We start from the raw sequence: 14,230 nt of genomic DNA on the forward strand, positions 1-14,230 counted from the left end.
ACTATGATCTGAACCGTGTTTGATGTATCATTCATTGCAAACGTTTTGCAACATTTCTGATGGTTTTCGTACAGCACCGTTTGCGATTATTGCATCGCACACAGTTTCTCGAAGGGTCTCCGGTCGTAGTGTCGCGTTAGCAGCATCCTGCAATAGTGATGAGATGCTTGATCACCTTGGCGAGAGAGGCGTAGACCAATCTATCCACTTACGTGCTTGGATCATCTTCACAACTGGTAAGGAATCAAATTCAATTGTAATTGGGGAGTCACATCTCTGAAGAGCAAAAGATAACCCCCCATACAAGCACAACGTTCATCTTCAAGAGCCTTACGACACAAGAATAATTGTTTGTAAACTGAAGACACCATTCCTCCAGAGTTGTTCCTCATAACCATACCTGCTCCCGTAGTTCCTTCCAAGACAAAAGCTCCATTACATTCAACTTCAGGCAACCTTTCACTGGTAGGTACCATTTGGGACTATCATCATGTTTAATCACAAGAGGTTCCTTGTGTGCGGACGCATGTGAGGATTCAGGGTGGTGATCAAAAAAGATTACCGCTCCTTTAATAGGATCGGTTGTAGAGTTTAACTTCACCGCAGTCAGTGACTCGAGGTAGCTAAATAAGAACGTTTGTGATATTTATAGTGGTGGCGCGGGTTTTTCATGCACCACTTCATTTCGATCATGCCTAAACAGTCACCAGCCTATCAATACGAACCAAAAGGTTCAAGGACCAAAGAAGCCATGCTCTAACTGTATGTTGGACATCAACAAAAGCACATGTAATCTCCATACTTCAGACATTTTCAACCACAAAGACACAACCATAGATCATCTACATAATGCATGAAAAGCATTCTCTGGTTCCAAATCATAAACTGGACATGTGCTTGAAACCTCCAACCCTCTCAAATGTTTGTTTTGCCATGTAGTTAACGAATATGTAGCAACTCTTCAAGCAAAATTTTGAATTGTTGGTGGGGCATAGCTCACCAAATCAGTATGATCATCGTTTATCGGGGTTATGTAACATTACCCCTGTTTCAATGAAAGGAGGACGCTCAGCCGTTGGATGGCATCAGAGCTAACGGGTCGCGAGCAATGTTTTGGACGCAAATGAGAACCGAAAACGCTCATAATTGGTTTCCCCCTATGTTTTGCTACTACGAATTGCAGAGATTTAAATCAAATTATGGCATCAATCACTGGGAACCGAAAGCTGAAGCTGAAGACGCGGCAGGCGATAGGATGCATTAACTGGTAAATATTCTGGATCAATACTAGTAAGATTTTCTTTAAACAAGCCCAAATCTGACGAAATAAATCCGATGCATTTATGGGCATTGCGGCGCCAGATCATACATAAATCGTTGCGGCGCGTGCGCTTCCCGGAGACCAATCGATCGATCGATCGAGCCAACCAACCAGCCAACCGGCCCGCCTCTTGCGTTGCATGGGTCGCTCGCCTCGACGACGCCGGGCGATGGCGGCGGCGCCTCGCGATCCGGGGAAAAACCCTAGGGGGGTCCTCCCCGGCGACCGCATCTTCGCCTCGGTGGCCCCCTACATCACCTTCGCCGACCACCTCCGCCTCCGCCTCGTCTGCCGCGCGTGGCGCTTCTTCTCCCGCCGCCTCGGCCGCCGCCCGCCGCCCTTCCCGTGGCTCATGCTCCCGGAGCCGGCCTCCGCCTCGCAGTCCGCGCCCGCGCCGGCCAACGTGCGCCGCCAGTTCTACGACATCCCCGGGGGGCGGCCCTACGCGTACGATGTCCCGGGGGAGGGCTACCATCGCTGCGTCGCGTCCTCCGCCTGCGGGTGGCTCGTGTTCGTCTCCCTGGACGCGCCGCGCCGCCTCGTCCTCGCCAACCCGGTCGCCGGCGCGCGGCTGGTCCTGTCCTGGCCGTTCAAGGAGAAGAACGCCGAAGGGCGATTCCACGCCGCGCTCACGTCGTCGCCGGCTGACCGCCGGGCGTGCTTCCTCATCCTCGCCACGGACAGGCTCGTCGCCTACTGCCACCCCGGCCAGCAGGACCAGGGGTGGCTCACCCTGCACGCCCCGGGGTTCCGCTACGACCCGGCCGCCAGCGACATGGTCACCGTCGGCGCCATGGTGTACCTGGTCGACGGCAGGAGGAAGGTCTGGCGCGCGGACCTCGCGGACCCGGAGCCCAAGGTGGAGCGCCGGAACACGGCGTGCCAGCTCCCGTTCGGCGAGAGCAGCATGCGCCACTACCTCGTGGAGTCGCTCCGGCACGTCCACCTCGTGCTCGCGGACGAGCACAACGCGCGCGTCGCGCTCTTCAGGCTGGACTGGGACAAGAAGGTGTGGACGCAGGACCGCGTGCGCGGGGACCGTGTCCTGCTTTTGGGCCGCGGGTGCTCGGCCTCTGTGCCGGCGGCGTCGGGCCGGCCGCCTGGCATGCTGTTGTTCGCGCACCAGCCGTCGTTGAGTCTCGTTGACGTGGGCGGTTGTGGCGTTGGGCTCGCGTGGTTCTGGGCGGAATCGTGGGTGGATGAAGGCTCGGATGATAAGCTGGTGCTGAAGAAGAAGATGCACCACCGGCAAGGCGAGTTCACCGCTGGTGACTCGTTCTGGTTCTTCCCGGCCATCGATCCGGATGAAAGGGCTATGTTTGCATCGCAGGCCTAGCTAGTTGGAACATGAATTTCTTGCTTTTGGTAGGCTGGTTTGAACATCAATTACTGGACTAAGATATACTAGTGTAGAACCATGGGTTCTGTGAAAGCTGCATCTTATTTCTGTTCGTTTTGTCTGAAGAAAATAGTAGTCCTAAAAGTTGCAGATATCTGAAAGCTCTGGTTCTGCATCCTGTTCCTATATGATTCAAACGTGTTGCGATGCAACCAGCAATATATAAACGTAAGCAATCATTTATCGACAAATGTTGATTGCACCATACCGGGGTGCGATGCGTGGCCATATACACGAAACGGTGAATTTTTTCATAATTCATTTTCAGCTTTGATTCATAATATATCATTCTAATTTTAGAGGATTATATTTCTTTTTGAAGGAAATATTTTAGAGGATTATACCTTTTCCTTCAAAATAGAGGATTATATTTCCTAGGAAGTTTTCATGTGTAGCTTGCTTGGAGTGGAGAATTGTAAACCATAGACAGTTTTTTTTGTCTGTTTTTGCGGGTCAAACCATAGACAGTTTTCTTATACTCCACTTTACTTGCAATTTTAAAGGAAAAAAATTCCATTCAGCCCAAATCATGCAAAATTTCACAACAACAACAATGGCATGTGCCATGAAATCCAATTTCCTAGTCCTATCATTTTAAGAACCAAAGAGGTGCACTTACAATGTAATAACATAGGATCCTTAGTTTGATGGAGTCTTTCCTGTTTTGATTGGAATCGGCTTTGTTCTCATTTCCGAAACACCTAAATCCCCTATTTATATCATCGCAGAAGAATGGTAGGCCATATCCATTAACTGTTTTCTTTACTATAATTGCCATAATGGTATTTAAATTGACGGAATTTTAGAATCATTGGTAAAAATCTAAATAATCATGTGACATTTCTGCCTAAATACTCCCTACAATTATTTAAATTGATGCACTTTTAAATCAGCTGGGATGTTTGAAGTAGAGTGATTCCCCCTGATGGAGTGCATCAAACAGTTGGGTGTTTGGGTCGGTGATATTTTACTCCGTAACTAGATTAAACGGTGAAACATACTGTTAGTTCTTGATTGGATCGGCTGGTCTGTAGTCATAAAACTTGATATCAGGTGTATCCGCAATAGTACTAAAGATGAACTCGTATTTATGATTGAATTTGTAATAACTTGAACTGGGTTCTGTCAAAGATGAAAACAGATGACTCTGCCTTTGTTATATTCACATCCTGTACACTGACCTGACCAGAGTGGTGGGCATAACCTCTGGCCCTTTGGGCTCATTCATCAGACAGTGGTGATTGATAACCCACTGTCCGCTGATCCTCAAGACTAGATCCTTTTCCAGTGTCCCATGTGGCCAAGCAAACAACACATCTAGAACGGCACGAACCATTGGTAAAATTTGTCTAAAAAAGCATGTGATATATGTGTCTGAATACTATGTATATTTACTAAATAAGGAAAAGGGGGTGGGGGGCCAAGGCCCTCCCTTGCTCTAATGTTAGAATATGTTATGGAATTTGTTATTTTCTTGTTGATTTTCGGTTCTTCCACCAGCTATTCTTCTTGGGCTTTTTATTGCTCTTTTTTGTGTTCTCAGGTGTTGGTACAGGCCTATTTGTCCTCTGCATGCTTTGCTTTTCTTGGCAGCCCTTCTTGGGTATAGGCCGTATTGCAATCAACCAGGGTCCAGTTCAATCCATCAAGAATTTTAAAACCCGCTAAGTAGTTTTTGGCAGGTTTTGACATACATACATACATACATGCTCCTTCCGTTCGGAAATACTTGTCCTAGAAATGGTTGTATCTAGACTTATTTTAGTTATAGATTCATCCATTTTATCCATTTCTAGGACAAGTATTTTCGGACGGAGGGAGTGCATGTGAAATATTTACATTTCTCTCTCAAAAAAAGAGTTGAATCGCTGGCATACACGGGGAACAAATGCATACAGTTGTTGGTTTATGATTGGCTAAAAAAAGATGAATACCGATTGAAATTCAGTCAACTGTTAAATAGACAGTCCCAATATCAAAGAATGATTTTTAAAGAAAATGGACCAAAGAAAGCAAATGTAGAGACATGGAAATGATGGATTTGAACCCGAAACATGATACCTCCATGCTGGGCATCCAAGCTATTTCTTCTATATATTTGTAGTATATATGATGAACTTAGCAATACACTGTAAAATTTTGCCAATATTTCTTGTATTGAGTTGAAGAACACTATGAACCAACCTACACAACACATTGTATCCACTAGATGCCGACCTGCAAAATATCATGGGAAAATATGAACAGATATACCCTGCATAGATAGACCCCAAACTCAAACACCCACCCTTGCATGTGCACTTGCATTTCCCATTAACTTACCTGATTAGATGGTATAATGTTGTGACAAGTTGAGTCGCAGGGATATGCGCAGTCGATTTCTTGGGCAGCACCCCTTTCAAAGTACCAATCACCGACTAGCTCTGCAATTGTCTGAAACTCCAAAATGATTTTCATGAAAACACCATGCATCACTAAAAGGCCACAAGCATACAACTTAACCTCATCAATTATTAGTACCTCATTGTCCAGTGTTGGGGAATTCGGCGCAAACCATGTGTCCTGCAGCTCGCTCTGGCAATGTGCAAAGCAAGAATTGATGAACATGCCCATCTCCGGCTCACCTTCAAACGGTTTGAGTGCTGTTAACATTGCACTTCTTAGGCCTGCAGACAAATTCCTCAAGACAGTAACTCAATGAAGAACTTTACACCCGCTCGTTTGATACATGTAGCGAAGATTTGTATAAAGCACTGATTGTAACCTTGGAGAGTTGCAATTTGTGATGTGCTGCATGCACTGGGGTCCGCCTTACAGCGACTCCAGTGACCCCTAGGATCAGACGAAGGAGGCACAAAGATGTGATGGAACTGCCAAAAATTGATAATATTTTTACTAGTGGTCAGCTGGTGAAAAATATTGACTGGTACAACGTATTCCATTACCTGATATACATCGTACGCTGAATTTAAGATGAAATATGGGGTTTTAATGTTTTGAAGTGCATATTGAGGGAAAAAACACTGCACAGGAGGGGTGGAAAGTATGATCAGTAAAACTCAAGTGCCCATAATGTGGTTCAATGCTCTGAAAGGATAGTAGGAACGAAAAGAGATCTGACCAGATAAGGACTGAGTGTTGAATTTAGACAGTCTTTGTTCAAATTCTTCTCAGCTCCCTACATCAAAATTAAGAAAATAAAATCAAAACATACTTGAAAAAACTCTCAAATATCTTAAGCCAAATCAGTGTGTAAGAGAAGGTTTACTGATGCAAATAACCTGCAGAGCAACTAGGCTGCTAAAGAAAGGTCTAATGCTGTTGTTGCCGGAAATGTCATCCCTGAAAAATGACATAAGTTTAACACATTTGACCAAAAGCTCAACCTTCCAAAAGTAAACTCATTGATCGATTAGTTCCAGCGTTACACATCAAGGAAAAACCCCGCGTCGCTCATGCATTTCACTGTGGCGACGCCCCCGAGAAGCTCCCCGAGGTCGTCGCAGTGGAAGAATGTAGCTAGGCCTCCTGCTGAGCATCCTGAGAGCAGCACCTGTTGGATTCAGATTTGCTCAAAACCATGATCGACTTAACAATTACACAACTACATGTCTTGTAGAGTGATTTGTGCTACTAACTGAAACTCCACCACTAAGTAAAAGCCTAGCATTAGTGAAAAACACGCAGAAAGTATATAGACTAGTGCTGATGAGATCTGCAGAAACCTTTTTGGCTTTGGCGAGGCCTTTGGTGAGGAGATCGGCGATGATAGCATCCCATATCCTCTGACCTCTCATGTAGATGACTGAAGACTGCATATGTCGGGGCGACAAACAGTACAAATAGTGAGCAAACGGAGTTCAGTTGAATGCGAGCAGCAACTCGTTTACATATGCAGTTCACAATATGATTTTAACTTTTTAAGAGTACGTACGCCATTTGTGAACTCCGAATCGCCCGCGAAGGATCCGCCGTCGCAGTACCGCAGCTTCACCCGATTCCAGTTGTAAAAATCTGCTCGAATTGTCAAAAAGAAAAATCTTTAGTAGTGACGAGAACTGATCTGAAACTCTGAATTCCTTTGACCAGAAGTTGTGGCAGTGGCCTGATGCAGATGTGGGGTTCATCATCACCCTTGTAGGACCATGAGCTTGAATTCGCCATGGGCCTGGATGTGTTAAAGCGAAACTGTTGGCGCTACCTACCGGATTATGGTGATTGTTGACTGGCCGCAACCTTTTTGCAAAAGCACAAGACAGTACCACCATCACCATGCATGAACGGAGACATGCATGTGCTCTGCTGTGCTGATCATCATCGACGACTTGGCGTAAAAGGTACGTACGTACGTACGAGGAAATCAAAGAATGCACGGGGAAAATGTCTCTCCAATTAATCAAACCCGTGTTCGTTGCTTGCAAAAAGTATTATGAAACAGCGCGTTTCTGCTGAAGAAACTGAAAGGGAGCTGTAACTGAAGAGAACCAGCAAGACGATTGCGGTACCTGGGTTCCTGGCCGGATCGTTGCTGAGCACGCCGGAGAAGACCTCGAGCTTGCTCATGAGCCGGGTGGAGCCTCGCCGCGTGCCGGCTCGTGCGGCGCAGGACGGCGCGTCGTTGCACCAGCCGCCGCCCTCGAACTGGAGCAGCCAGCCGCGGGCGCCCGCGCCGGAGCCGCGGTGGAGGTGGTACGCCGGCGGGCTCCCGTCGAGGCACACTGCAATCGAACGGCAGTTCACACGCGCACCATTAGTTGGCATCCCCGTATGCTTTTAGGCAGAGCAGGGCAATGTGCGGCCGGATGAACGCAGGGGAAAGAAAAGAGGATTGATTAAAGGCGTCGCGGACTTGCCTGCCCCCGTGGACGCGGCGCCCGGGACGAGAGTCATGCCCACCACCAGCCTCTTCTCATGGCCCGCCGCCGCCGCAGCCGCAGCAGCAGCAGCGACGACGACGGCAGCTGCCCACGTCCAGAGCCGCCGCCGGTCCATGTTGGTCGACCGCGGCACGGCACGCACTGGGAAGAGATATCAAGGACGGGGGGAGAGGAGGCGCGGTAGGAGGAAGAAACTTGCGGGACCTGGACTGTCCGTGTCTGGCGCCTCCAGCCAGTCCAGGGATGTGCAAAAAAATTCCATGAGACCAGGTTTCACGCGAGACCCATCCTGATGGATGACATGTGTCATTCACAAATCACAAAGCATTCTTCACCCCCCATTTAAAATTAGGGGAGAAGAGATTAGATGCTTTATGATGGCTTCGTGTGCGCTGTGCATGTCACCGTGTCTGTATATGTAGAGGTTGGATGGCGAGATGGCAACGGCGACGGCCAGAATGCACCAGATGACGATGGGTGCGGATGATCTCATCGGCGTTCGTCGGGGTGGAATGGTTGATTTTCCTATCAATTGTGTGCGTGCAATGTCCGTTAATATTAGACAAGATATTAATTATATTTATTACTACCTCTGTCTCTAAATATAAATGTTTTTAGAGATTTTATTATGACTACATACAAAGCAAAATGAGTGAATCTACACTCGAAAATATGTCTATATACATCCGTATGTAGTTTGTAATGAAATCTCTAAAAAGAGTTATATTTAGGAACGAAGGGAGTATAATATTAGGCAAGATATAAACTACTCTCTCCATCCCAAAATAAACTCTTGTCTTAGATTTGTCTAGATACTAATCTAAGACAAAAAATTTAGGATGAAGGAAGTAATATTTTTGAACTTCGGTGACTTTATTTAACTAATAGTCATATCCTTCACAATAAGCGGTATCAGGAAATCAATAGTAGTTAGGGTATAATTCTTTGGCTAATGTTGATGTTGGTATTAGATATGATGATAATTGCATGCGTTTCATCGCGATATAAATATTTTAGTACGTTATCCCGCAATTTATCTGCACATATTAGTGTGATTGTGTAAATAAATGTTTGCCAAAATTCTCTCCATGTTATACTTATCTAAATATATTTTATGATTTTTTTGCAATCATTTATTGGCTTCCAAAGAAAAGACAAGTTTATTTGGCAAGTCAGGTAAATATGTGACAATTACGATGATTTTTATGAAATGATGCTCAGAAAAAGGATGAAAGGTTGGACGAAACACTCCGTCTGGAAAAAAAGGAACGCTATTCTTTTTTAAGTACTTATTATTAAAAAATACAGAGAATATTAATCATTAAGGGTGCTAAATGTGTTTTGTGCAAAACAGGAGTAACGCTAAACACTGGAGCAACATAGACTATTGGATAGATACTATGAGATCTGTTTTTTTTTAGATTTGGATGAGATTTGTTGAATCTCCGTAACTTGTTTTACTTATATTGGTATATAGTTTTTTGAGAAATTTTATATTGGTATTTATTTTAGCAACATTTATGTTTGTATACATTCTCTTCCTCTTAAAATAAGTGTCTCAACTTTATATCAAATTTAATATTAAAGTCGAAACACTTATTGTATACACTCTCTTCGTCTTACAAAGTTGTATTATTTTTTTCTTGAGAACAAGTTGCATTAAAGTCGAGACATTTATTTTGAGACGGAGGGAGTAGATAGAAGAGATGGTACATGGACCTTTTGCCGCCACAGAGACCTCGGGCTGGTCTGACACAGGCCTACAAGATGTGTGCCACCGGCCCAGCGGAGCAGCCCAGAACGCCGAAGCTCCGCCGCGGATCGCTCTTTACGCTCTAGTCCCCCTACCTCTATCTATTTCACAATCGTCCCTAGCGGCGAAGGCGCAAAATAAGATTTGGGAATCTCCGTTTCATTTTCGTGAGCCGCCAAGAATATTTCCCTCACTCACACGAGACAGATGCGCGAGGACTGACGGACCAGTAAAGTCCACTGCCTCTTCTGCCGCGCCGGTCTGCTCCCCGTCGGCTCCGCTCCAAGGTGAGTAATGGCATTTCTCGATCCCTTTCCGGTTGATTCATACGGCGGTCCTCTGCGACGCTTGCGGCCGCGGCGGCGGCTGGCTGTAGATTTGGGCTGCGGGACTTGGCCGCAAGGTTGGACTTTTTAGGAGGAACTAATGGCGAGCAGGTTTGCCGATGCGTTTCTTCAAGAAGTGCGGCTCGGATTTGGTGCAGATGGGAGGAGAGGGGTTCCTTTTCTGCTGACCTCGTCCTGGGATTCGATTCCCATCTGCGAGGGTTCATCCTTTCCTCGAATGGTTTAGCTGATTCAGTGATAATGTGCTGTGTGATCCGAGAGTAGATTTAGATTTGTTTTTTGTTATTTTAGTGTTGTGCTGTTCCTCTTGAAACCTAGGTATTGAAGTAGTATGTGAACGAATGGAAACTCTTCCTTCTTTTGGAAATGGATATGACCTATTTTTCTTGGACGGATTTGATGCATAGGATGGGCGTAGTTTTAAGCTTGTAAAATGGTTCCCTCTGCCAAACCTGATACAAACTATGGTTATGTTTTTTTTTTTTGGATAAAAGCTGATGCTACTGTCATCTTTTCTCTCTTCTGATGCGAGCACTGTATTATGGTTTTAATGCAGGTTTCCTACATGGGGAACCGTTCTCGGCCCAGTGTAGCTAAGGAAACCATGGAACCAATTGATGAGGAAACAGAGAGTCCTAGCAGGGCAGCACAACTGAAATGCCCGGATAGAAACTCAGGCGAAATGCACCTCAACCGGTTCCCAAATTTTCATTGCAAGAGTCTGCCTTCAAGACGCCGTGAGGAGAACCCAGAAGATAGCATCATTCATAGTCGTGGTTCTATGTACCAGAGCTCCAGTGATGTCAGCAGACTAAGGAAACTCCAAGAGGGGAGGAGGAAATTAGACTCTATACATGAAAGAGATGCGTTTATGTCATTTGGGACCGTCGATTCGTCCTCTCAGCCTAGCACAAGTGGAGCTTACTTGGTTCCGCAACGGAGCGGTTCATGCAAGTTGAGGTCTTCTATGAACATAACTCGTGGATTTAATCAAGATGCCAGGGAGCTTGTGGATATTTCATCGCGTGAGGTTCCCAGTGACAACTTGAGGCTTGGAAGGCCACGCAAGGACTGCAATTTGTTAAAGGATGATGTAAGAGACAGGTTCCCGGGGTTATCGCTCAAAGAAGACAATGCCACGTGTCCTGCCGCAAGTGCTGCTCCTCATTTGCTAGAAAGCAGCAGTAGCAAAGGTACAATGTCAAATTGCCAACCTCCTGTTGGCCTTCATCCTGATAGGAGTAACCATGGCACAATAGATTCAGTGAGTAATCTCCCCAAGTCCTTGTCAGCTAAGGTGGGCGTTTTTGATGCTACATGTCCATCAGAAAGTGTTCATGGTGTCGATGGCAACAAAAAAGCTCGATCTAGTGCGTTTAAGAAAATTTTGGATCCTTTCATGAAGTCCAAATCTCTGAGGAATCCCTCCCACATGGTAATGGAAGATGCAAAATGTGGTAATCCACCAGTTAGAGGAAAAGATAGTGCACTGCGCAAATCTTTGTTGAGTGGTATCTCAAGATCTGACCAAACTCCCACACCTAAATGCCAGATGAGTGGGGAAGCCCGGCCTATCACAGTTACTTCATCGCCGACTCATTTGCATGCTGTTCTTAAACTGGATCATGACAATGGCGCTTTTGGTTTTGAGTTCTGTACCAAGGGTCCAGAAGAATCCATTTACGCTAGCACTTGGAAATCCGGGAACGAACTGAATTGGATTTACACTTTCCATAGTGTTGGCAAGCGATCAAGTACCGTGGGAAGGACCTCCAAGGATAGGCATGGGTGGCTGCCTCCAATTGTTGGCCAGATGCATGTGTCTTCCTATCTGTACTCTGAAGTTGAAGAAGATGGTATTTTAAATAACTCAGCCACTAGCGAGTTTGTTTTGTATGACATTGCTCATGCACGACGGAGCTCTGCTGTTGATAGAGTTCAGCGTCCAGATTCCACTCAACCACCATTCTGCAATGTTGTTAAGAATTCAATCTCTAGGGAGTCTCTAGAGAGAAATAATCAGATGGAGCGGCAAAATACTGCAAGGAATAACTCAGATGCATCGGTATCTTGTCTTTGGTCCCAAGAAGATCTTCATCCTCATTTGGAGGTTGCAGCTGTTGTAGTCCAAGTGCCGTTTCATCAAACCCGGTCCCTCGAATTGAAAACTGGATCATCACCAGGTACAGTTAAAGTGGTTACAGCAGGCGGAGCACACGGGTTACCAAGGGATGATGAGACCAGTCCATCACCGTTACTTAACCGTCTAAAGAGTGGGGGAAGGTGTGACTGCGGTGGATGGGACATGTCTTGCCCAATCGTTGTCCTTGAAAATGCATATGATAGTTATTGGGTCGATTCTGTGATGAATGAAAGCAAGCATCCCATGGAGCTATTTGTTAAGGTATATTTTGTATGTTGAGACACATCTCGTGTTTGATTATTACCACCTGTCTGCATTTACTCACAGTGAGTAATAATTAAATTGGTTCAAAATATGATTCCCCCCAACTTCATTAGCAGATCAAAAGAAATTTTCCTATATGATAATTGAAATGCACTGTTGCTTGTTTCCCACTTAAAAGCTATATCCCCGTTTTAGTTATACTTGCGCTAATTAACAGTTGCACTAATTAAAACTTCTTTTTGACGAATGCACTAGTTAACATTATATTCAACTAAATGTAATATTTCATTTGTGTAATTCAGCTGTTGAAGCAAACAACAATGCATTTCAACTAAATGTAGGGCTCTTTTGATTTAAAGGATTTTCGTAGAAACTTTGGAGGATTAGAATCCTTAGGAATTTTTCCTATATTAGTTATTTGATTCGTAGGATTGAATCCCACAGGAGTTTTTCCTAACGATTTCTTTGTACTACTTCCCATAGGATTTCTAGCATCCACTCAAACCTCTTCAAAAGAATCCTTTGTTTTTCCTATGATGCAATCAAACAAACAAAATCCTGTAGGCCCTAGTATTTCAATTCTATGTTTTTCCTATTCCCACGCTTTTAGAATCCTATGAATCAAAGAGGCGCTAGTATTTCAACCATTGTTTTTAAGGCGTCCCGCCTTGGACGCTTAGGCGACGCTTAGGCGATAAGGCGCCCCCCAGCGCCTTACAAATATGCCCGCCTTAGGCGCTTAGGCGTCCGCCTTAGGCGCTTAGGCGTCGCCTAGGCGATAAGGCGCCCCCCCAGCGCCTTAGGTCGCCTTACCGCCTTAAAAACTATGATTTCAACAACAATGCACTAGTTAAAACTTCTTTTTGACAGATGCACTAGTTACCATCATATTCAACTAAATGTAGTATTTCATTTGTGTACTCCAACTGTTGAAGCAGGGTAACCAGGAAGTTCTCCCTGCCCTTTCCATGAAAGTCGATGGGAAAGGAGAGTTCTCAGTGGATTTCCATGCACGATTGTCGGCGCTGCAGGCATTCTCAGTCTGCATATCTTTGCTTCACTGTTCTGAAGCTTCTCCAACCATTGGTATAGAGAAATTCAAGCACAAGCTGTATTCCAGTTCAATGAAAATGCTCCTCAAAGAAGAAGTGAAGCAGTTAATAGGATCAGTAACAGGAAAAGAGAAGAAGAAAGTGAAGAGGAGGAAAGGAAAAACTCCGGTGGTCAATGGCCCTCCGTTCTCACCCATGGGAAGAGTATAGCAGTATTTTTGCCATCATGTTCATCGTTCAACATTGGGGTTGATCATGCTCTTTTTGTTTTCTAAGATCAAAAAGGAATTTTTATCTTGTTTTCCTTTTCACAGGAGGGCTAGTTGTCTTGTCCATAAGGATAGAAGCATCATGCAGCTGTTCATAAAGATGCAAGCATCATGTAGTTTTCTAGCAGTAGCCTTTTGTATTAGCAAGCTAGGATTAGGAAGGCCATAACAGCTGTTGCAATTCTCAAGAGAAGAAAGTTTTGTAGGACATACCTTCTTCCAGGCGTCAAGAAGATAGATGTACCGGATCTTGACCACTGCTCTTGTATACAACGTCGCTCTCCTTTTGGACTGCAGCCTCAAGGTCATATACACACATGCTAACATTAGTACAGGTAGAAGCAAATATTGTTCCTTCAGCATGTACCTGAATAATCCATTGCTTCCCTCCAGCAATTTTGAACTTGTGCATGCTTTTGAACTACATGGAATTGGCAACATATATCATGACCAAAACGCGCGTATGTAGTTTCAGTGTTCAGTTTCTGTATATTGGTTGGTGTCTTGGTGCATCTGCTGCAAGTTCAAGTTGTAGGTGCTTGCTGTTTTTTTCTTCCTTTTTACTGCACCATATAGGAAGGAGCTTGCACAAATGCAGAAGATTGACATTTGTTCAGTCAAATCTTGGGTGCTAGCCCGCCATCCTAGTAGGGTCATGCAGACAATCTGGACCCTTTGTAAATATGCTCAAAGTTGTCAAGATGTATAGCGTAGACATGTTGAATTTTGATCTCAGCCTGACTTTTCTTGTAAGCACGAGGAGGCTGAGCTGCCGAACTTGTGGCTTTGATGAGGTTGTATCTGC

General features: G+C 45.1%; 3 protein-coding genes across 6 annotated transcripts; 2 read left to right on the forward strand and 1 right to left on the reverse strand.

The window, feature by feature from the left end:
• Positions 1 to 1,387: 1,387 nt before the first annotated feature.
• Positions 1,388 to 2,932, forward strand: LOC123132272 (uncharacterized). The gene has a single exon (XM_044552089.1). It carries the CDS (start codon positions 1,461 to 1,463, stop codon positions 2,655 to 2,657), a length of 1,197 nt encoding a protein of 398 aa, XP_044408024.1. The 5' UTR covers positions 1,388 to 1,460; the 3' UTR covers positions 2,658 to 2,932.
• A 1,719-nt stretch (positions 2,933 to 4,651) lies between these two features.
• LOC123132359 (pectin acetylesterase 9) lies at positions 4,652 to 7,931 on the reverse strand. Of its 4 annotated transcripts, XM_044552167.1 has the most exons (12): positions 7,574 to 7,916; positions 7,226 to 7,438; positions 6,655 to 6,734; positions 6,446 to 6,532; positions 6,149 to 6,273; positions 6,002 to 6,062; positions 5,842 to 5,898; positions 5,666 to 5,743; positions 5,485 to 5,590; positions 5,241 to 5,386; positions 5,043 to 5,153; positions 4,652 to 4,937 (listed from the first exon to the last, which is right to left on the reverse strand). In XM_044552167.1, exons 1-12 carry the CDS (start codon positions 7,710 to 7,712, stop codon positions 4,926 to 4,928), a joined length of 1,215 nt encoding a protein of 404 aa, XP_044408102.1. In that variant the 5' UTR covers positions 7,713 to 7,916; the 3' UTR covers positions 4,652 to 4,925. The 4 variants fall into 4 exon arrangements, 1 of the variants encoding a protein (XP_044408102.1); XR_006464704.1 differs by lacking the exon at positions 4,652 to 4,937 and having other exon boundaries at positions 5,485 to 5,552; positions 7,574 to 7,931; XR_006464738.1 differs by lacking the exons at positions 4,652 to 4,937; positions 5,043 to 5,153; positions 5,241 to 5,386 and having other exon boundaries at positions 5,540 to 5,552; positions 6,151 to 6,273; positions 7,574 to 7,931.
• A 1,571-nt stretch (positions 7,932 to 9,502) lies between these two features.
• Positions 9,503 to 13,915, forward strand: LOC123051666 (uncharacterized). Its single transcript, XM_044474629.1, has 3 exons — positions 9,503 to 9,637; positions 10,254 to 12,101; positions 13,043 to 13,915. The coding sequence occupies exons 2-3, from the start codon at positions 10,263 to 10,265 to the stop codon at positions 13,364 to 13,366; spliced, it is 2,163 nt and encodes a 720-aa protein (XP_044330564.1). The 5' UTR covers positions 9,503 to 9,637; positions 10,254 to 10,262; the 3' UTR covers positions 13,367 to 13,915.
• Positions 13,916 to 14,230: the final 315 nt, after the last annotated feature.

The sequence above is a fragment of the Triticum aestivum genome, chromosome 1A (assembly GCF_018294505.1).
Source record: "Triticum aestivum cultivar Chinese Spring chromosome 1A, IWGSC CS RefSeq v2.1, whole genome shotgun sequence".
Classification (NCBI taxonomy): domain Eukaryota; kingdom Viridiplantae; phylum Streptophyta; class Magnoliopsida; order Poales; family Poaceae; genus Triticum; species Triticum aestivum.